This window comes from Entelurus aequoreus, linkage group LG04 (genome assembly GCF_033978785.1).
Source record: "Entelurus aequoreus isolate RoL-2023_Sb linkage group LG04, RoL_Eaeq_v1.1, whole genome shotgun sequence".
In the NCBI taxonomy this organism is placed as follows: Eukaryota; Metazoa; Chordata; class Actinopteri; order Syngnathiformes; family Syngnathidae; genus Entelurus; species Entelurus aequoreus.
Window position 1 is genome coordinate 33,704,860 of NC_084734.1, and position 24,343 is coordinate 33,729,202.

Here is a 24,343-nt window from a genome sequence, read left to right on the forward strand (position 1 = left end):
GTCGTGTCCTCCGGACCAGAGAGGAAAAGAACCATCCGGACTGTTAAAGGCGCAAAGTTCAAAAGCCAGCATCTGTGATGGTATAGGGGTGTATTAGTGTCCGAGGCAAGGGTAACTTACACATCTGTGAAGGCACCATTAATGCTGAAAGGTACATACAGGTTTTAGAGCAACATGTTGCCATCCAAGCAACAATTTTCATGGACGCCCCTGCTTATTTCAGCAAGACAATGCCAATCCACATTCTGCGTGTGTTACAACAGCATGGTTTCGTAGTAAAAGAGTGCGGGTACTACAGGCCAGCCTGTAGTCAAGACCTGTCTCCCATTGAAAATGTGTGGCGCATTATTAAGCGTAAAATACCACAACGGAGCTGTTGAACAACTTAAGCTGTACATCAAGCAAGAATGGGAAAGAATTCCACCTAAAAAAACTTCAAAAATTGGTCTCCTCAGTTGTTGTTAAAAGGAAAGGCCATGTAACACAGTGGTAAAAAAGCCCCTGTGCCAACTTTTTTGCAATGTGTTGCTGCCATTAAATTTTATGTTAATGATTATTTGCAAAAAAAAAAATTAAAGGCCTACTGAAACCCACTACTACCGACCACGCAGTCTGATAGTTTATATATCAATGATGACATCTTAACATTGCAACACATGCCAATATGGCCGGGTTAACTTATAAAGTGCAATTTTAAATTTCCCGGGAAACTTCCGGTTGAAAACGTCTATGTATGATGACGTTTGCGCGTGACGTCAATGGTTGAAGCGGAAGTATTGGGACACATTGTATCCCAATACAAACAGCTCTGTTTTCATCGCAAAATTCTACAGTATTCTGGACATCTGTGTTGGTGAATCTTTTGCAATTTGTTTAATGAACAATGGAGACTGCAAAGAAGAAAGCTGTAGGTGGGATCGGTGTATTACCGGCTGGCTGCAGCAACACAACCAGGAGGACTTTGAGTTGGATAGCAGACGCACTATCCGACGCTAGCCGCCGACCGCATCGACGATCGGGGGAAGTCCTTCGTCGCGCCGTCGATCGCTGGAACGCAGGTGAGCACGAGTGTTGATGAGCAGATGAGGGCTGGCGTAGGTGGATAGCTAATGTTTTTAGCATAGCTCTGTCAAGGTCCCGTAGCTAAGTTAGCTTCAATGGCGTTGTTAGCAACAGCATTGCTAGGCTTTGCCAGGCAGTACAGCATTAACCGTGTGGTTACAGGTCCAGAGTTTGGTAGTATTGTTGATCTTCTGTCTATTCTTCCAGTCAGGGGCTTATTTCTTTTGTTTCTATCTGCATTTAAGCACGATGCTATCACGTTAGCTCCGTAGCTAAAGTGCTTCGCCGTATTGTCGTGGAGATAAAAGTCACTGTGAATGTCCATTTCGCGTTCTCGACTCTCATTTTCAAGAGGATATAGTATCCGAGGTGGTTTAAAATACGAATCCGTGATACACAATAGAAAAAGGAGAAAGTGTGGAATCCAATGAGCCCTTGTACCTAAGTTACGGTCGGAGCGAAAAAAGATACGTTCTGCACTGCACTCTCCCGTTCCTCATCCACAAATCTTTCATCCTCGCTCAAATTAATGGGGGAATCGTCGCTTTCTCGGTCCGAATCGCTCTCGCTGCTGGTGTAAACAATGGGGAAATGTGAGGAGCCCTTCAACCTGCGACGTCACGCTACTTCCGGTACAGGCAATGCTTTTTTTTAATCAGCGACCAAAAGTTGCGAACTTTATCGTCGACGTTCTCTACTAAATCCTTTCAGCAAAAATATGGAAATATCGCGAAATGATCAAGTATGACACATATAATGGATCCGCTATCCCCGTTTAAATAAGAACATTTAATTTCAGTAGGCCTTTAAGTTTGTCAGTTCGAACATTAAATATCTTGTCTTTGCAGTCTATGCAATTGAATATAAGTTGAAAAGGATTTGCAAATCATTACATTCTGTTTTTATTTACGATTTACACAGCGTGCCATCTTCACTGGTTTGGGGTTTTGTATAATAGTATTTTATGGTATATTGTTAATAAATTGTACATTATAATATATTGTAACTGTATGTGAATTAATAATAATAATAATAATAATAATAATATGTCTACAAGGCTCCTCCTTTGGCTACGTGTGCAGTGTCATCCGTATGTGGGCTCTGTGCCGAGGATGTCGTTGTGGCTTGTGCAGCCCTTTGAGACACTTGTGATTTAGGGCTATATAAATAAACATTGATTGATTGATTGATTGATTTCCGTTTTTTGGAAGTGAGCGCGTACAACATTTATTTACAATATGTAAATAATGGATATTTATACATTGCTTGTGTCCTTCTATTGCTGCTCAATAGAGAGTGTGCTGATATACTGCATGTGTGTATGGTATGCCAGCTGCACGGCAGCAGAGAGAAATGCCCCTCAGAGGGTCATAAAAACTGCCTTGAAGATCACTGGCTGCTCTCTCCCCTCCCTAGATGAACTGTACAGTGCCAGGTGCCTCCAAAAGGCCCAATACATCATAAGGGACCCATCCCACCCTGGACATAAACTTTTTGAACTGCTGCCCTCGGGCAGGAGATACAGGACAATAAAATGCCGGACAAACAGACTTAAGAACACTTTTTACCCGAGATCAATAGTGTCGCTGAACACAAGACGACAATAATGACTGTGCATGTGAGCTGTGTGTTTGCTATTTTTATGTATTTTATGTATTTTTATCTATTTATCTATGTTCTTAGTGTTTTCTGTGTTATGAATTTGCACTAAATTAGTTTTGGTTACAATTTCGTTGTACAATGTACAACGACAATAAAGATATATTCTATTCTATTCGTCCAGCTATTTAGAATAGTCCACGTTCTAATCGTGATTCATTGGAAAAATCAATAATTTTTCCCACTGGGGCCCTAAAAAGGTACTGAAAGGAAAAACGAGGGCTTGGCAAAGGTCACAGAGTGTACTCTTCATGTTACTGGTAGTCTGTGACGCAGCATGCTTAGGTTGACTTGCCATATTTAGTATTTTCCTGTTTGGTGTTTCTTCCACAAGGGTAATTGTATTGGTCAGTAGCTTAATTTTCTTATAAAATTCATGGCGCCCTCTGGGGTGTTGTCAAGACATGCTAGCATGCATTTGCATGAACATAAATATCCTAAAAGCAGCATAGACGTTTTGTTTGATGGTGGACATGTTTTCCAACCAATTTTGCTCAAACTTTACACACATTTACTTGACAGAAGGGCTGGAAATTTAATACAATTTTTTACGGTGAAACAGATGAGGAGCAAATGAGTGAAAAAAGAGCATGTTTACTAGAAGTTGGACCATGGTTGCTACTTTTTGACCCAATGCTAATATGCCGAATCAATAATCACTAAACTTAACAAAAAAGTAAGGCATTTGATTTCCGCGTAACTGCGGGCGTAGTCACATAATTGGACAATAAAACCAAATCCGCTGATAAATACAAAATAATATCAGGGAAATTGACACAAATGTAAGTGAAATGTTGTCATTGTGGGAAGAATACATTTTTGTTTGGAAAAATAATGTGTCTGTTAGTGCTCATTTATCGCCAACGCACTCAACCGACCCGTCCTGAACTAAGCAATGTTGAGACTGTCACTTGAAACAGTAAGTAAACTACGAAGCTAAAGCTATCAAGAACAATCCCTACACCTGCTTGTGAACGACATCATCAAAGTAAAATCAATGTACAAACAGTGTTCACAGCTAGAGGGTCGCTGTCTTTTTTTTTTTAACAGCCTCAGGTGAGTCACATCTTTACTCGTCAAGTTGAGAACAACAGCACAACACTCTTCCTCTCTTCACAATAACAGCGCGGTGAGCCCCATCCAGTCTGACTGCCCTAACAAAATAAAGATTTCACAAATGTACATTCTATAAGAATAATGTACTTAAAGCACTTATTAACCTAAAATACTGGTCAAATTTGTCTAAAGATGTATTGCACCAATAAATGTGAGAATTTTTGCATTTAATTAAGAAACATTTCATAAAATGTTATTTGACACAAAAGGACACTCTATAGTGGTAAAAGACATATAAAAGGTAAAAGACTGAATTAAAAACAATTAAAACGGAATAACTGATTTTTTTTAATTGCTATTGTTATTTAATTGTATTGTCATTGCAATTATTATTATTATTTTACTTGCAGGGGTTTATTCGTTACTAATTTGTATCCAGGTTGTTTTTTTTAAACTATATTTAAAGTTGAGTTTTGGTGGTACAATAAATATTAATGTTTTCAATTTAATGAATAATCGTGTACTTAATCTTGATTACAAAATCTATCAAAATAACCGTGACAGTCCCATAAAATTGTGTAATTTTGTGGCTATTCATCAAAACACCATAAAGTTACAGTGGGTGTGTGCAGCCGTTTAGGTGTAGGAGTAGAAGAGTGAACACAAACAAGTACTGCATATTATTACATTACACAACATTTTCACTGTTCTTTTTTTGCACTGACTAATCTATGTTCACACATGATTACTGTCTTTTAAGTATGTTCGTATGGACACTGCCCGTCTAAAATAGATTTCGTGCATCTGTTTTGTCTAAGTAAAGGGAAACTAGCAAAGTAAGAATGTAATTGCTCATTGCTGCGAATGTTTTTCTACTGTTTCGGGACCTTGAATAATATGGAATAATAGCAGAGCGTTAAACCAGAGCCCTGTATAAAAAGCATATGGACAACTCAGTTTTTCAGAGTTGGTCTCAAACATGGCGCCCCGTTGTCACGTGGGGGGCTTTTGGCCCATCAGAGAGAGTATGGCCAGACAATCTCTCAAAAGATTGGTCAAAAGCCCTTCACGTGACTACAGAGCGCCATGTTTGGGACCAACTCAGTAAAACTAAAATAATGCTATTCGGTAACAGCAAAAGAGAAAGTCAAAACACAAATAGACAGTGTAGATACTGAAACAATAAAATAAATCAAAATTTGGGGTGTAATAAGAGATAATAAAATGAAATAAAAAATATACAGCACAACATGGAGAAAAAATATTTTAATAATAAATCTAAATATGTTGTGGACCAAAAATCACTCCATAGTCTCTACTGCTCCCTGGTGTTAACAACATATCTGAGTTATTGTGCAGAGATATAGGGAAACAACTACATATGTACACTTTATTAATCAACTGTATTACAAAAAAGGTCAGTTAGAATAAGCCATAACGTTGGATATGGAGACCCTTCATTGAATCAAAAATATTAAAATTCAAAGACTTGGTGTATTTGCACACAGCTAAAATCATGTACAAAGCAAACTATTTGCTACTCAAGAATGTACACAAATTCTGCTCAACAACAGAGGAAAAATATAATCTCAGAGAAAAATGTAAATTAAAACATTTGTATGCAAGCGTAACACTTAAGAACTTTAGTATATCAGTATGTGGAATTAAATAATGGAATGGATTAAGAAAAAAAGTAAAACAATGTATTCATGTGATCCATCCATTTCCTACCGTTTGCCCCTTTCAGGGTCGCGGGGGGGTGCTGGAACCTATCTCAGGTGCATTTGGGCGGTTTGGGAAATTACTGGTAAAAATGTTGAACCTAATTAATGAATGACACGCAACCTATACCTATCTATGTGAACTGTATTGACATTTATTTATTCATTCATTGTTGTTGTGTTTGAGATAAAAAAGAAGTGAACAATTGTGTTAGAAATTTTTCCAGACAAGAAAGGGATATGATTAAATAAGCGCTGCTTCTTTCTAATCCTTTTCGGACATGTTGGAATGTGAAACTGTAAACATGCAACTGTAAACTAGTTTGAAAAATCACTAAGTTGTTATTTATTTTACTATTATTTTCTTGTATTATTAATTTTTGTTGTTTTGTTTTCCTTTTTTCCCCCAATATAAATAAATATTTGGCTTGGTTGGTAGAGCGGCCGTGCCAGCAAACCTGAGGGTTCCTGGTGGGATCCCCGGCTTTCGCCATTCTTGTCACTTCCATTGTGTCCTTGAGCAAGACACCCTTGCTCCTGATGGGTCATGTTTAGAGCCTTGCATGACAGCTCAGTGTATGAATGTGTGTGTACATGGGTGAAAGTGGAAATAATGTCAAAGCACTTTGATTACCTTGAAGGTAGAAAAGCGCTATACAAGTATAACCCATTTACAGTACAATACAACTCTGAAATTGAGTTGTCCATACACTCGCTGAGGCGGCTGTGGTTCCAACATGACAATACTGCCCCCTTCTGGTAACGTATCTAAAATATAGGCCAAAGCACACTCGTATTTCAGATTTGAGTTGGTTTGTCTGTGTTTTAATTGACTAAAAGCCACCTGATATGGTTTGTAATTGTACACACGTGGCCAAAATGGATGGTAGCCTTACGCCAGGGGTAGGGAACCTATGGCTCTCGAGCCAGATGTGGCTCTTTTGATGACTGCATCTGGCTCTCAGATAAATCTTAGCTGACATTGCTTAACACGATAAGGAATGAATAATTCCGCTGGTAATCACAGTGTTAAAAATAACATTCCAAATATAAAACATTCTCATGCATTTTAATCCATTAATCCGTTTTGTACCGCACCTGTTCAAGAAGTCGTATTAATGGTAAGAAGTATTTTATTTATTATTGGTTAGCTTCAGAATAACAGTGTTATCAAAAAGAATAAGAGACTTATTATACTCTAAAAATGTTGGTCTTACTTAAAAATGCATGCATTTAGTTGTATTCAGTATTAAAAAATATTATATGGCTCTCACGGAAATACATTTTAAAATATTTGGCTTTCATGGCTCTCTCAGCCAAAAAGGTTCCCAACCCCTGCCTTACGCCAACTGAAATTCTCAAATAGCCCCCTGCACTTATCCAAGTCTGCATGTGTTCTAAGATGATAACTAGGTATTGATATCTGTCGGATATTAGCAACAAAAATCTGATTATATCGGCTTGTATCTCAAATCAATACAGTATAAACATTAAAATACAAGCAGTCAATTGCAGACCTCGCTCCAACACTTCTATCCAGCATCGCAAAGATCCAGCACATATCCACAACACTATTGTTTTTTATTTGAGTAGAATTACTTTATCAAGCCTTTGTTAACATTCCTCACAACAAAATAAGTAATCAAAGTATGTATGATTCGTGCTTATTGATATTGACCTATACTCAAAACTCAAGGCTGCAATATCGGTCTAGTACTGGAAGTAAAAAAGTTTTATCAGGACACTCTTAATTATATAGCTCAGTTTCAGTTTGTTTATTTGGTGTGCGAGAGGTGCGACGTGTATGTGTCTTACCCTCCCACAGCAGTAGACTCTGAGGGGCCACCGAGGGCCAGATGACAAGGCTGTTGGCCTCATAGAGTGGGTTGGTAAGGCGCTCAAGCTCCTGGGGCCGATTCACCCATGACCACAGGGAGACCGTCTTCTCAGCCACCGACAGTTTTGACCTGTAGGGAGGAGGTGGGTTGGTAACGTTAGTGCAGCATGGAGTTGCCAAAGTGGAAATGTTGTAGATGTTTTGACTTTAGGGTTGTGCTCGGCTAGCCTGCAGTTAGTCTTTCATTAATTACAAAACACGAGACGCAACACAAACATGATATTATAAAAGTAACCTGATAACAAAATAAACTGTAGAGTCAATTATTTTTGGTAAACACTACCATGGTGATGCATAACATGGTGCAAGAGTTGGATTAAAAATTACTGTTTGATAATGTATTCAATTTCATAAAACTGTTTATAATTATGGTAGTGGTTTTCAGAAGTGTAGAGCTGCGCTGCATCTTACCCTAAGCCGTACTATTATTTAAGCGATTGAAAAATGTTAAAAACAGTCACTACAAACTACAACCTCCATTATAAACATTGCAAAATTATTACATGACAAATGTGAGTAATATCGTCATTGTAAAAGGAAAAATTGATGACATACTGTATCTACTGTAATTAGGGGTGCAACAATACATGTATTCGTATTGAACTGTTCGATACAATGGTTTCTGTTTGGTTAATCAATTTCTGACGGTGCGTTCTGTGCTGAAAGCTCAGTGGATGTACGCCCAACTATGCAGCCTAAGTTGCGCTTCCCACTTTCATTCAGACCAAAACAACGCAGCTACTACAACTCAACTCGATCTTTCAGGCCCTAACGGTCAATCATGAAAATATTAGGGCTGCAACAACTAATCGATTAAAATCGATTATAAAAATAGTTGGCAATTAATTTAGTCATCGATTCATTGGATCTATGCAATGCGCATGCGCTGAGGCTACGTTTTTATTTTAATTTGATTTTTTTTAACCTTTATTTATAAACTGCAACATATACAAACAGCTGAGAAACAATAATCAAAATAATAGGGGTGTAACGGTTCGTGTATTTGTATCGAACCGTTTCGGTACGGGGGTGTACCGAACGAGTTTCCACACAAACATATTAAATAGCGTACTGCACGTTGTGTAAACAATACTCAAAATGCCGGACATTTGAGGCATTTAAGAAATTCCGCCCTGACAGCTCCGCAAAAGAGGACATGTCCAGTGAAAAGAGGACGTATGGTCAGTCTATCGTAGCCCGTTAGCTAAAATCAAAACAAATTGTGCGCGCAGCAGCATTCGTGAGGGAGGGGGAGAGACAGAGAGAGCGAGAGAGTTGTGATAAACGCGCATGTGTCGTCAGGCTCTGCTTTTTATCGATATATTTATCAGATTACATTTTTTATTATCCATAGCAGGGGTGTCGAAAGTGTGCATTTTTGTAACATTTTCCTTGTTTTATTTGGCAAGTTGAAAGAACATGGCACCAGTATGCTGTTTTTTTTCAATAAAATACTGGAAAGGATAGAAATGTAGTTTGTCTCTTGTATCTGATTATTAATCGATTAATCGAAGTAATAATCGACAAATTAATCGATTATCAAATTAATCGTTAGTTGCAGCCCTAGAAAATATTAGAAAAAAAGTATTAATATGACATCAGTGACACCCCCACTCGGAGAATGACTAACAGACCCGCAAACAGGCACGTATTTTAACTCCTGAACACGCCCACAAGCCTCTGCTTTCAGATTCTCATCCAGCCGCTCTCGACACCCCGGCCACACCCCCGCGGCACGCTACACCTGCTTGTCTTGCAAACGCGCATTGCATGATGTGCTCATAAATAATCGAGCTGCAACAATGACTGAATGTATGACTGTTGCAACAAATCTGCCTTTTTCTAACATCCAACATCAAACAACTCTTCCCTCAACCACTAGTAAATGACCATCATCGCTCACCTGCGACGGGAAGCTATACGAGACTCCGTGAACATTGTGTCCAAGTACGGAATTTGTGTTGATTTATTGTGCATACAAAACTAAGTATTGACATGTGCAAAGGCAGTAATATATTATAAAATAAGAAGGCAGCTAAAGAAGGACTTCCCCATTTATCCCCTCTTTTACCACACAGGAAAAACCTGCCAAGTGAACAGCTGATTTTACTACTTCCGATGCTGACGTAAAAACCATAGCTTTGTCTTTAAAATTATATATATATATATATATATATATATATATGACTGTGTGGGATCCCTCCGGGTACTCCGGCTTCCTCCCACCTCCAGAGCGATGCACATGGGGATAGGTTGATTGGCAAAACCAAATTGGCCCTAGTGTGGGAATGTGAGCGTGAATGCTGTGTTGGCCCTGTGTTGAAGTGGCGACTTGTCCAGGGTGTACCCCGCCTACCGCCCGGATGCAGCTGAGATAGGCTCCAGCACCCCCCGCGACCCCGAAAGAGACAAGCGGTAGAAAATGGATGGATGGATATATAGTTGACGCAGGGGTAGAGCTTTCTTTGGTTTTTGGCTGAGACCAGGGATTTTGGGCTTGAAAAAGTTGGTGACCACTGCATTAGCACATGATTCAAAGAGGGCAAAAGAAATTAATCGGGCAATTGCTACTTTTATGGCTGTTGACATGCAACCCTTTTCTGTTGTGGAAAATGTAGAGTTTGCTGCGGACACTTGAGGCTCGTTACAAGATCCCTTCACAAACCTATTTTACTGAAACCATAGTTCCTGTTTTGTACAACAAGACAAAAGCCCAATTAGAGACAGCTGCTAAGAATGCATCACAGAAGATGGGTGATTTATCAGATTCATTTTGTAAATTTCATTATTTTTATTTTTTACAAGCTGCTGTTTTGGTTTTATATGGTGATAAGTATGCACAGCAGAAAATGGGGCAGGTACAGCTGCACCAGATACATTGAATTTAATAAAAAAAACTGTACTTTTAAGTTTAAACAAATGTTGATAATTTCAATGAACTACAAGTACAAAAAGGCTTGGAAATGTCTCTTTTTTGGTATTGAAAATATATCAAACCGTGACACTAAAATACATACTGAACCGAACAGAGAATTTTGTGTATCATTGCACCCCTACTTGTAATTGACCTCTTTAGACTGCACCGAATATTGTGGTTGCTGATTTACCTCTCCGCAGCACTGTTGCCCAGAAAAGTACCAAACTGCGAAGCGTAGGCATGCTCAAAAAGCAGCACCAGGAAGCTCTCGCCAAACTCGAAGGAGCACGGAAACTGCCGCAGGATCTGCCACACGCAGTCCAAGAAGAGGAGGAAGACGGGAGCCTCCTGGCGAAGTTTGCCACTCGAATAGGCCGACTGGGCACAACGCTGCTGGAACGGGTGACCCGCCTTGAAAGATGAAGAGAGATAAAACAATTATAATTTTGTATTATTTAAAATGCCAGGTTTACTGAGCTTACCTGGAGCCACTCACGCTCCACCAGGCCTTGGAAGCCTCTGATCGTCCGGCAGGCTGGATCCAGAATGATCTGAGCCAAGGAGGTGACCTGCAGCGTAGAGTCTGTGCCTTCTGTTCCGTGGACAAGTACAGACGCTCCCTCCCTGAGACACAACATGCATTATGCCTCACTGATCCACCTCATCACCAAAATTATCCATTCTTCTTTCACTACTGGAATTGTTCCCTCTGCTTTCAAAACAGCAGCCATAACACCAATTTTGAAAAAACCAGGCTCAGATCCAAATCATTTTAATAATCTTCGTCCAATTTCAAATCTGCCATTCATCTCAAAAATCCTTGAAAAAACTGTCTCCTCCCAGCTTCACTCCCACCTACAGTTAAATAACCTATATGAACAATTCCAGTTTGGTTTCAGCCCCCTGCACAGCACTGAAACAGCACTGGTAAAAATCACAAACGATCTCCTCTGGCAGCTGATTGTGGTCTTCTCAGTATCCTAATCCTCTTAGATCTCACTGCAGCCTTTGACACTATTTCACACACTGTCCTCCTCCACGGATTGCACAGTATTGGCATCACAAGCACACCCCTTCACTGGTTTAGAATAGATCACATCTCTCCAACCGCACTCAGTTTGTTCAACTCTGTTCACTCAAATCCCCTCCGTCTCCTGTTTTCTCTGGTGTCACCCAGGGGTATGTTCTTGGTCCCCTGCTTTTTATCATTTGCATTCTTCCCCTTGGCAATATTTTCTGTAAATTTAAAATACATTTTTTACTGTTATGCGGATGACACCCAGCTCTACATCTCAACCAAACCAACTGCCTCTCTTCCTCCTTCCTCCCTTACAGACTGCCTTAGTGAACTCAAGCAGTGGTTCCCATCCAATTTCCTTCAACTTAATAGTAATAAAACCAAAATCTTACTTGTCGAAAACCATTCTCGCCAAAACCAACAGCTTGTCCGTCACATACTTAAAATACTCAGATGACACAACCATTCTTGCACTCCTCTCCAACAGTCAATCCATCCTGGACTATCATAACACAGTCAAACATTTCATAGAGTCATGCACAGCCAGTTATCTGGAAATCAATGCCAATAAAACAGAAGAAATACGGTTCAACCCCCCCTCACCTCAGAACCCCATCATCATAAACACACAAACAGTTAAAACAGTTGACACTTTTAAATACCTGGGCGTAACCTTGGACAATAAACTCACTTTTGATCAGCACACCACGGACATTCAAAAAAGAAGTCAACAAAGACTGTCAGCCATCCGAAAACTTAAAGGACTATACGTTGCACCTCATCTCCTGTTATTACTTTACCAAAGCATTGTACTTCTGTACTGTTCCACATGTTTTTTCACCATGCTTTCTGTAACCAACCGGACCAAACTCACACGCATTACAAACATAGCAGCTAAAATCATCGGCCTACCCACACCCAACATTTCAGATTTAAACCACAGGTCCATCACTCGACTGGCAAACACAATAGTCCAGGATATCACTCACCCACTACACCAATACATCATCCCACTACCATCAGGGCGCAGGTACAGAACCATCGAATTCCGGAGGGCCCGCCTCAGGAAAAGCCTGATCCCTGCAGCTATAGCCGCCCTTAACAGCAGGCCCGGCCGACCTGTCTTGACAAGCCCATAAATGTGTTTGTCATTTATGATGTATTTTTGTTATTTTTGTTTTGTGATGAGTTTTTGCCTCCGCGACCGCCGAAGCCACGCACCGCTTGGCCTGTCGGTACCTGTCCTCTGCCTCAGGAGTCCCATGAGCCAAAAGAACCCGATAGGACTCCTTCTTCAGCTTGACGGCATCCCTCACCGCCGGTGTCCACCAACGGGTTCTAGGATTACCGCCACGACAGGCACCAACTACCTTGCGGCCACAGCTCCAATCAGCCGCCTCGACAATAGAGGTGCGGAACATGGTCCATTCGGACTCAATGTCCAGCACCTCCCTCGTGACATGTTCAAAGTTCTTCCGGAGGTGGGAATTGAAACTCTCTCTGACAGGAGACTCTGCCAGACGTTCCCAGCAAACCCTCACAATGCGTTTGGGCCTGCCAGGTCTGTCCGGCATCCTCCCCCACCATCGCAGCCAACTCACCACCAGGTGGTGATCGGTAGAAAGCTCCGCCCCTCTCTTCTTGTCCAAAACATGAGGCCGCAAATCCCACGACACAACTACAAAGTCGATCATGGAACTGCAGCCTAGGGTGTCCTGGTGCCAAGTGCACATATGGACACCCTTATGTTTGAACATGGTGTTTGTTATGGACAATCTGTGACGGGCACAAAAGTCCAATAACAAAACACCGCTCGGGTTCAGATCCGGGCAGCCATTCTTCCCAATCACGCCTCTCCAGGTTTCACTGTCGCTGCCAACATGAGCATTGAAGTCCCCCAGTAGAACGAGGGAATCACCCGGGGGAGCACTCTCAAGTACTCCCTCAAGTGAATCCAAAAAGGGTGGGTACTCTGAGCTGCAGTTTGGCGCGTAACTCGGACATGGGAGGAGTTCGGGGAAGCCATGGAAAACGACTTCCGGACGGCTTCGAAGCGATTCTGGACCACCATCCGCCGCCTCAGGAAGGGGAAGCAGTGCACTATCAACACCGTGTATGGTGAGGATGGTGTTCTGCTGACCTCGACTGCGGATGTTGTGGATCGGTGGAGGGAATACTTCGAAGACCTCCTCAATCCCACCAACACGTCTTCCTATGAGGAAGTAGTGCCTGGGGAATCTGTGGTGGGCTCTCCTATTTCTGGGGCTGAGGTTGCTGAGGTAGTTAAAAAGCTCCTCGGTGGCAAGGCCCCGGGGGTGGATGAGATCCGCCCAGAGTTCCTTAAGGCTCTGGATGCTGTGGGACTGTCTTGGTTGACAAGACTCTGCAGCATCGCGTGGACATCGGGGGCGGTACCTCTGGATTGGCAGACCGGGGTGGTGGTTCCTCTCTTTAAGAAGGGGAACCGGAGGGTGTGTTCTAACTATCGTTGGATCACACTCCTCAGCCTTCCAGCACACCTATTCAGGTGTGCTGGAGAGGAGGCTACGCCGGATAGTCGAACCTCGGATTCTGGAGGAACAGTGTGGTTTTCGTCCTGGTCGTGGAACTGTGGACCAGCTCTATACTCTTGGCAGGGTCCTTGAGGGTGCATGGGAGTTTGCCCAACCAGTCTACATGTGTTTTGTGGACTTGGAGAAGGCATTCGACCGTGTCCCTCGGGAAGTCCTGTGGGGAGTGCTCAGAGAGTATGGGGTATCGGACTGTCTGATTGTGGCGGTCCGCTCCCTGTATGATCAGTGCCAGAGTTTGGTCCGCATTGCCGGCAGTAAGTCGGACACGTTTCCAGTGAGAGTTGGACTCCGCCAAGGCTGCCCTTTGTCACCGATTCTGTTCATAACTTTTATGGACAGAATTTCTAGGCGCAGTCAAGGCGTTGAGGGGATCTGGTTTGGTGGCTGCAGGATTAGGTCTCTGCTTTTTGCAGATGATGTGGTCCTGATGGCTTCATCTGGCCAGGATCTTCAGCTCTCGCTGGATCGGTTCGCAGCTGAGTGTGAAGCGACTGGGATGGAGCTGGACGAAGTGGCTGGGGAGAGGGAAGTCTGGGCTTCCCTGCTTAAGCTGCTGCCCCCGCGACCCGACCTCGGATAAGCGGAAGAAGATGGATGGATGGATGGATGGATGGATGGATGGATGGATGTTTTGTGATGTGTAATGTCTATTGTTTAAATGTACAGCAGTGAAAATGAATTTCCTCAAGGGCACCAATAAATATATCTACTCTCGGCAATTCCTCGGTCTCACCCTCCTCCCAAGTCAAGAGTCTGGGTGTCATCCTCGACAGCACACTCTCCTTTCAAGCCCACATAAACAACATTACCCGGTCTGATAACTTTCATATACGAAACATTAATCGTCTTCGCCCATCCCTTACCCCACATACTGCTGCCATACTAGTCCATAGCCTGGTCACCTCTTGCCTGGACTACCGCAACTCTCTCCTTTTTGGTCTCCCTCACAAGTCACTTCACAAACTTCAGCTTCTCCAGAACTCTGCAGCCCGGATAATCACCAGAACCCCTTCAATCCAGCACATCACCCCTGTTCTGCAGCAACTCCACTGGCTACCCATCAAACATCGTATCCACTTTAAAATAATTCTCCTCACTTTCAAAGCCATCCATAACCTCTCTCCGTCATATCTCTCTGACCTGCTCCATGTTGCCACGCGCTCACGTTCTCTAAGATCTTCTTCATCCATCCATCTCACTGTCCCCTTATTTAAACTGTCCACCATGGGTGCCCGAGCTTTCAGTCGCTCTGCCCCACATCTTTGGAACTCTTCACCACCAGACCTTCGTAACTTGGACTCAATATCCCTCTTCAAATCAAGACTCAAAACACACCTATTCCTGACTGCTTATTCATTGTAATCATCTTATCTCCTCTATCTTTGTTGTTGTTGTTTTTATCCAATTTGATTTTATTGTTTTGATTTTGTACGGTGTCCTTGAGTGCCCAGAAAGGCGCCTTATAAGTAAAATTTATTATAATTATTATTATTATTAATACAAAGAAACCTTTCAAAAGGGGTCATCCACAATCAACTCTGACCTATCGATGCACTGGGCCGCCAAGCAGGCCGTGGTCAGGATCTCCTTGATGTGGGCCAGCCAGCTGGACGCCTCCAGCTTACTGAGCCAGCGGTCCATGTTGTGGGACTGGTCGTTGCACGCCTCCACTATCTTGATGAGGCTCTCCTGCAGCACGTTGGATCTGTTTGACAACAATGATAATTCATTACATTTGCAATCATTAGGGCTGTTCCAATCAGGGTTTTATGCTGCCAATTCTGATAACCAACATCCATAAGTGACTACTATCTATTTCCCTTTTAAATTAACTGGTTTTTGCCCTCAACGTCTTCCTTTGTCCAGGGAATAATTCCCAGAGTTAAAACAAAAACAACCAAAAAATGATTTTGAGAAAATAAAAATACTAACCTAATCACTACAGTATCGATCATATTTTAACACTGCCCTTCGTGTCGTCGATACTACCAATTTATGGATCGATCCGCCTATCCTCTTATGCGTCATGTGGTGACACAGCAGCAGTTATTGTATTTTCCTCCATGTAGACTCTTATTAATTGCAACCCTTTGAGCACCTGTGATTAAGGTCTGTATAAATAAACTTTGATTGATTGATTAATCTAATTGTAAATTTCTTGTTATACGCTTCTTAATTATTGCTTTAACACGTCTCCATGATATATATGAGTTGTGTTGGAGAAGACATGTAGGGGCTCTTATTTGATTAAATTAGCCATACAGTGCGGATGCATATGGATTTTCATATGGTCCTGATGAAATACCTTTCCCAGGCTACAAATGGCCCCAGTTTTGACACTTGATGTACGTTGACCTAAATTGGCACTTTTTTTAGATGGGTTGTCGACATAAGCACTCCTACCTTAAGCAAGTTCCAATGTATAAAAATGAAATGATTACTTTTCCCTATAGTTGATCAGTTTCACAATATAATCTGTTGTGGTTATGTGAGACCTATTTCAATCAATCAATGTTTATTTATATAGCCCTTAATCACAAGTGTCTCAAAGGGCTGCACAAGCCACAACGACATCCTCGGTACAGAGCCCACATAAGGGCAAGGAAAACTCACCCCAGTGGGACGTCGGTGTGAATGACTATGAGAAACCTTGGAGAGGACCGCATATGTGGGTAACCCCCCCTCTAGGGGAGACCGAAAGCAATGGATGTCGAGTGGGTCTGACATAATATTGTGAAAGTCCAGTCCATAGTGGATCTAACACAATAGTGAGAGTCCAGTCCATAGTGGGGCCAGCAGGAAACCATCCCGAGCGGAGACGGGTCAACAGCGCAGAAATGTCCCCAACCGATTTAAATTTTGTCGACTACAGCTAGTAGGATTTACTGTATATACTGTATATCAGTGGTGCCCAATCACCGGGCCGCGGCCCGTTACCGGTCCGTGGATCGATTGGTACTGGGCCACACAAGAAAAAAAATTAAAATAAATAATTTTTAGTTTTTTTTATTTTAATTTTTTATTAAATCAACAGAAAAAACACAAGATACACTTACAATTAGTGCACCAACCCACAAAACCTCCCTCCCCATTCACATTCATTCGCACAAAAGGTTTGTTTCTTTCTGTTATTAATATTTCTGGTTCCTACATTATATATCAATATAGATCAATACAGTCTGCAAGGATACAGTCCGTAAGCACACATGATTGTATATTTTTATGAAAAAAAAAAAAAAAGAACATAACCTCCCCCCCGGTCCGTGGGACACATTTTCAAGCGTTGACCGGTCCACAGTTACAAAAAGGTTGGGGACCACTGCTGTATATGGTTTGGGAGAGTCAGGTTACTTTAATGGAAATAAATAAATGAATGAATGTAGTATGCCCCTCTGGACCTCTGCCTTATAAGGACATCTCTTTACCTCTCAATGGCCTTATGGATCCTCCTCCACTGGGGGTAATTTGCCTCAGACTCAAAGCCTCCACCTTTAGCTTTGGCCTGCTGGGCCAAGTTGATGGCACGGGTGTCTATAACGTAGCCACGTTTCCCAGGCCTCAGGGTGGCATTGATAAGCTTCTCATCTTCCTTGCACCGCCGCCCGTTAGTGCCCGTTAGAGGCTGAGATGCTCGCATCATCACCTGACAACACAAAAGAGATGTCACACTGTGTTGCTAGAGAAGCCGAGTCACCACTCGATGCGCTCACCATGCCATTCTTCTTGTGGTAATAGCTGAGCACGGGGAAGCGGCCGGCGTAACGAAACGTTGCTATTTTCCTCAGGGCGTCATCATCGATACCCTTGGGCACGGCAACAAGGGGAGGGTAGGATGGGCACACACTAAAGTCATTGTTGACTTCACTCAGCCTCCATTCATCCGTCTGATAGAAGAAAGTAAATGTTAGGCTGTTAATACATTTTTAGTCCGCGTTTCCCTTAGATCAATTTATTTGTTGTGGCCAGCGCATTAACACATGAGAATACGTGGACAAAGCAGAAGAGATCAATATTGCCAAATTAGCAACGTTGCCACTATATTATTAAATTTTATACAATATATAACAATATTTAATCAATATATTTAGAAATTAAAATACGTATTGGTCATCTCAACATTTAGCCTTACTTATGGCTGTAAGGTTTAATAGTTATTTCATACCATAGACTCAAGGTCTTTAAAGGCATCTTGTGGTCTAAAACAATACCATCCATCGTCTACGACCTCAAACATGGGCCGGTAGAAGAAAGGGTACATCAGGGACACAGAATCCAGCGTGGACAGAGCCTAAATGGGCAATAAAGCATATTTAAAACACTACAATACCTTTTTTCTAAGTCTAACCTTTTACCTCAGTTGAACTGACGATGTTGAGGCACTCCTCCAAACCAGGAATGTCCAGCTGGATCACTCTTAGGTCTTTACACTTTACAATGATCCTGCCCAGGGAGCCAATAAACCTGAATGATAACAAAACAAGATTATTTATTGCAATGCTTATTACAGTCCAGTCCAGTGCAGAAATTCCACATGTTGGTACCATCTCAGGAAATTATGATTTTTAAATTGGTGTGTAATATATATATATATATATATATATATATAAATGTATATCAATACTTTGATACTTTTCCAAATAAAGGGAGCTATGAAAAAGTGTCAATTTTGGCTTTATTTTAACAGAAAATTTTGCAATACAATAAATATGTTTCCTATTCCCCTCAAATAACAATTTTAGAAGGTTAAAATATAATTTAAAGGGCATTAAACACATTGTGTTTTTCTTGTTGCACTCAAAGAACAATTTAAATGTTCCATATTACATATGGTCTGCCATAATCAAGGATTAGATTAGAAGGATTAGATTAGAATATAATAAAAATGATTTATTTACATTATATTAAATGCTTCATGTTTTATGGTTGCCAATCCTGGTATCTGCTTTACGAAAAATACAATAATTAGTAAGTACTAAAAACAAAACTATGGATAAATGCACCCAGATGAGCCATATAGCAGGTAAAACACACATCTGTTAAAGATAAAACACAAATTGTAGCAATTAGTTACTAAATTCAGCCATTTTAATTGCACTACTTGATGTTAGCTGGGCGGTCTTAACTCCGCTAATATTTGGCCTCAATCCAAGGAGCCGTGTGCGCGTCTACGTATATACATGTTTGATATCTACATATTTTGTATATACTGTACATGTTCACAACAGAGGAGCTGTCAACTCATGAGAGTAGCGTACAGTATGTGTGTTTGTCAGAATGTGAACGTGTTGTTTGAGTGACATCAGTGAGTGAGTGGGCGAGTACAGAGAGAGAGAGAGGAGCGCGCGCAATGCGTGGTAAAGTGATGAATGGGTCTGGTTGTGTCCTGCAAAACTAATAATAAAGTAACCTGATTGTCACAAATCGGCAGCCTAGAATTCTGACCGGAAAGCGGATATTAGCAGACCCATTGCGGGGTAAAGTGAACTGAAGGGAACGTCTCCCCTGCGCTCCTCTACTACGGTCTGTACCGGAGCGAACAGCGGGACAGGTGCAACAACTACATTATTACCTGTCACTCTTTATAATCAATCAATCAATCAATGTTTATAACTCCTTGTGCAGGTCTAAATGCTTATTATTTAAATGTTTACCTAAGTTTGAAGCAAAGGTGGTAATACTAATCGCCACATTTGTCGAGGTGCGTTTTAAAGCAACACTTGAAGCGCAGCGCTTCCTTGTTTAAAGTGTCACCTTTACTGTTTGTTTTGAAGGCCAAATATTACCATATTGTGTTTCACGCACCCTCTTTATTAACCAATAAATTGTCGTTTTTTGCCATTCTTCCCCATCACGATGTTATTGCTTGTATGCACTGTTTGTGTGCATTTTGACACACTCAACATCACGCGCCTCGCCGCATCACACAGCGGCACTTAGATGAAAGAACGGTACCAGTACTTTTCAAAGGCAGTATAGTACCGATTTCAATCAATTATTATCGCGGTACTTTATTAGTACCTGTTTATGGAACAACCATAATATTAGGGCTGCAACAACTAATCGATTAAATCGATTAAAATCGATTATAAAAATAGTTGGCGATTAATTTAGTCATCGATTCGTTGAATCTATGCCTCTGCGCATGCGCACAGGCTACTTTTTTTTCTTTCTTTTTTTTTTTAATAACCCTTTATTTATAAACTGCAACATTTACAAACAGCTGAGAAACAATAATCAAAATAAGTATGGTGCCAGTATGGTCCCAGTATGCTGTTTTTTTTCAATAAAATACTGGAAAGGATATAAATGTAGTTTGTCTCTTTTATCCAATTAGTAATCGATTAATCGAAGTAATAATCGACAGATTAATCGATTATCAAATTGTTGTTAGTTGCAGCCCTACTTAATATATACATATATATATATACATACATACATACGTACGTACGTATGTGTATATATATATACACATACATACTTACATATATATATATATATGTGTGTGAATATAAATATATATATACAGTATATATATTTATGTGTATATATATATATATTTATGTGTGTATTTATGTGTGTATATATATTGATGTGTATATATATTTATGTGTATATATATATATATATATATATATATATATATATGGCCTATTATTTGCGCACTATTGACAAGTGATGTATCACAAACTTGAACACCAAAAAAAGACTTTGATCACACAAAACCACGCTACCGAAACCAGATGTAAACAAAAAGCACGCCATTGTGGCGTTGTCAGCATGTCTGCAATGTGGACGTAATTTTTACATATATTGCAGATGTACCCGTGGACAGCCATCTACAAAATGTGCAAATATTTAGAGGACAGTGGTGGGTTTTATGAAACGAGAGTCCAACTAGAGTAACAACGCCAAGCAAGTGTGACGTCATGCTCGCTGCAGCGAGCCTCTTTCGTCAGCGACATCAAACGACAGAAGTAGTCTCTAAACATGAGTACATTCTATAATAACACAGTAAGAAGTTCATAGATTTTTTGCTAGTTGTTTTAATATAAAAAACCCATAAGTGATTAAAAGTCTGGAAACATTTTAAAATCTCAACAAAGTACATAGTACAAAAAGCAGCAACAATTGAAAATAAGTCAAATTGATTAAAAAAATTGTGTATATATACATTTTTTTTTTGCCTTTTTAAAGAAAATCATATCATCATAGCAAATTACTCAATGACGTCATGGTGACCACACCCACAACTACGCCCCCACCGCCACTGGTATCTTGGCAGTTTAGGGGAAACCCTGGGTACTATACTGCCTTTGAAAAATACCTGTACTTTTTTTCATCCGCATGCTGCCGTTCTGCGGTAACATTGCTGAGCTGAGGAGCATGTTGAGTGTGTCAGCGTGCACACACTCACAGAGCGCACAAGAAGAAACAGTGAGGAGAGGAAAACAAATAAAGTAAATTCTACTGGTTGATAAAGAGAGTGCGTGAAGCGCAATTAGGGCTTCAAAACTGTCGATCAATGTGATGCTTTAAATACGGGAGCGCCACGATGCAAGCAGTGCTTTAAAACATGCCTCACCAAATGTGGCAAAACAACCTGCACTTTAAAATTAGATTAACATGCAAAATACATACAATAAGCTGCTCTTCTGGAACGGTTATCCCATATTGAAATGATCATACAGTTTGTAGCCCTAAAGTGTGGTTTCCTCTCATGCTGTCCATATCGGTCCGGGTCCATGGACTATTACAAGGGTGTCAAACGTATGGCCCGAGGGCCGGACTAGGCCCGCAAACAGGTTTTATTCGACCCGCAGGATGAGTTTGCTAAGTATAAAAATTAACCTGAAATTTTTGAATGAAAGAAACAGCTGTTTTAAATGTGTCCACTGGATGTTGCAATAGCAATTCTTTGTATTTTTGTAGATGATGCTACATACGTACAAAATAAACCACATGATGTTAGTACATCAGTCGAGGAAAATGATCAAACTACATAAATAACATACTGTAATTTGATTTTGATATCATTTTTTTATCTTGATAGATTGAAAATTAACACCAATGAGTTGACTGATGAACATTATCACATCATTTATTCAGAAAATAAAAATAACGACAAATAAAGATAGAATACTATTACTAATACTAATACTAATAAACTAAATACTGGGGACGGCGTGGCGCAGTTGGGATAGTGGCCGTGCCAGCAACCTGAGGGTTCCTGGTTCAATCCCCAGGTTCTTCTCCTACTCAGTGGCTTAGTGGTTAGAGTGTCCGCCCTGATATCGGTAGGTTGTGAGTTCACACCCTAGCCGAGTCATACCAAAGACTATAAAAATGGGACCCATTACCTCCCTCCCACTCAGCATTAAGGGTTGGAATTGGGGGTTAAATCACCAAAAATGATTCCCGGGCAGCGCCCACACCTGCTGCCCACTGCTCCCCTCACCTCCCAGGGGGTGATCAAGGGTGATGGGTCAAATGCAGAGAATAACTTCACCACACGTAGTGTGTGTGTGACAATCATTGGTACTTTTCTACCAACCTAGAGTCACGTCCGTTGTGTCCTTGAGCAAGACACTTCACCCTTGCTACTGATAGTTGTGGTTAGCGCCTTGCATGGCAGCTCCCGTCATTAGTGTGTGTGAATGGGTGAATGTGGAAATAGTGTCAAAGCGCTTTGAGTACCTCGAAGGTAGAAAAGCGCTATACAAGTATAAGCCATATTAGCCGCAACATTTAAGTGTAAAAAAAACCATTATGATTTGTACATTTTCATAATGTGCTTGTTCTATTTTTAAACAAAGAAAACAATCTGAAGTTGTCTTTATTTTTAAGTTATTGTGCTGTGATTTTACCAGTCCGGCCCACTTGGAGAGTAGATTTTTCTCCATGTGGCCCCCGATCTAAAATTAGTTTGACACACCTGGACTATTACAAGTGTGTGCTCAGAGTTGTTTCTCATATTTTGACCCCTATGTGTAGTTAACTAGGGATAATCAAATAAATATCTACCTTTTCTCTATGGAGTCAATATTGGCATGAAGTAACCACAGCTCCTCTGCATTGTCCTGCCTGGAGGACAGAATGAGGTGATGTCCCGTCAGGCATAAAGTGCCCTCCACGGTGGGCATAAAAGGCCTATGAAGGACCACGCCATCCACTCTGGGCGTCTTGATCAGCTCCGCAAACTCCATAATGACACCTGGCAGGGTACAGTAAAGCACACTCACCACAAATCCTTACAGAAACAGTGTTAATTGTGGTAGTCACGCTTATCCAAACACGCTATTTTGATTCAAAAGGTGTTCCAGGAGGCATAAAACCCATAAATGACCGTTAAAATAATTAAACTGGCGATGTTAACCAGCGGTGGCTAAATACAGGAAGTCTGGTGGCTAACTACTATCTAGCGAGTGAGCGAGCAATGACGGAACGGTATAACAAGTAGAACGAATTATCTCTCGTTTGAATGTAAATAAATTAAATGTCTACAGTGTGCCTAAACGCTCATTTTAATGATTCAGCCATTCATAGTGCAATTCATTACCTGGCCGGTTTTGTTTGTTTGCTCGAACGAGCCAAGTGCGTCTTCAAAAATACACCGACTGGAAAACTATGTTAGGAGGAACTGAAGATGCGGAACTCAAGTTTGTGTCAATAATACAATCTACATTTGTTCAAATTTAAAAAAAAAAAAAATCAACGTCGGCTTGTAGGGGTTTCCATTTACGTACAATTAATATATTTGTTTATTTTTAAATACATTTTATTAAAAATCTCGCCATGGTGATACCAAACATGTACACTACGTGGTAGCATTGCTACTCTGTTACTCAGAGCCGTGATTGATTGATTGAGACTTTTATTAGTAGGTTGCACAGTGAAGTACATATTCCGTACAATTGACCACTAAATGGTAACACCCGAATAAGTTCTTCAACTTGTTTAAGTCGGGGTCCGCTTAAATTGATTCATGATACAGATATATACTATCATATATACTATCATCATAATACAGTCATCACACAAGATAATCACATTGAATTATTTACATTATTTACAATCAGGGGTGTGGAGGGGGTGGGGGGTAGGATATAGACAGCAAGTGGTGGACATATAGAGAGAGAGAGAGAGAGAAAGAGAGCGAGAGAGAGAGAGATCAGAAGGCATAAGAAAAAGTATCTGCATTTGATTGTTTACATTTGATTATTAGCAATCCGGGGAGGGTGTTAGTTTAGGGTTGTAGCTGCCTGGAGGTGAACTTTTAATGCGGTTTTGAAGGAGGATAGAGATGCCCTTTCTTTTATACCTGTTGGGAGCGCATTCCACATTGATGTGGCATAGAAAGAGAATGAGTTAAGACATTTGTTAGTTCGGAATCTGGGTTTAACATGGTTAGTGGAGCTCCCCCTGGTGTTGTGGTTATGGCGG

The 24,343-nt window shown here is 40.9% G+C and overlaps 1 protein-coding gene across 1 annotated transcript in view; it reads right to left on the reverse strand.

Moving 5' to 3' along the window:
- The window catches only part of LOC133648497 (myotubularin-related protein 9-like), a 28,811-nt gene extending 5,265 nt beyond the window's left edge, over positions 1-23,546 (reverse strand). The window contains exons 1-10 of the mRNA XM_062044659.1: positions 23,460-23,546; positions 22,925-23,114; positions 18,256-18,364; positions 18,066-18,191; positions 17,614-17,787; positions 17,329-17,546; positions 15,447-15,608; positions 10,795-10,936; positions 10,503-10,723; positions 7,314-7,465 (exon numbers count right to left, since the gene is read on the reverse strand). Coding sequence (XP_061900643.1) covers positions 7,314-7,465; positions 10,503-10,723; positions 10,795-10,936; positions 15,447-15,608; positions 17,329-17,546; positions 17,614-17,787; positions 18,066-18,191; positions 18,256-18,364; positions 22,925-23,106 — 1,486 coding nt within the window. The 5' untranslated portion in view covers positions 23,107-23,114; positions 23,460-23,546. The remainder of the gene's footprint in view (positions 1-7,313; positions 7,466-10,502; positions 10,724-10,794; positions 10,937-15,446; positions 15,609-17,328; positions 17,547-17,613; positions 17,788-18,065; positions 18,192-18,255; positions 18,365-22,924; positions 23,115-23,459) is intronic.
- Positions 23,547-24,343: the final 797 nt, after the last annotated feature.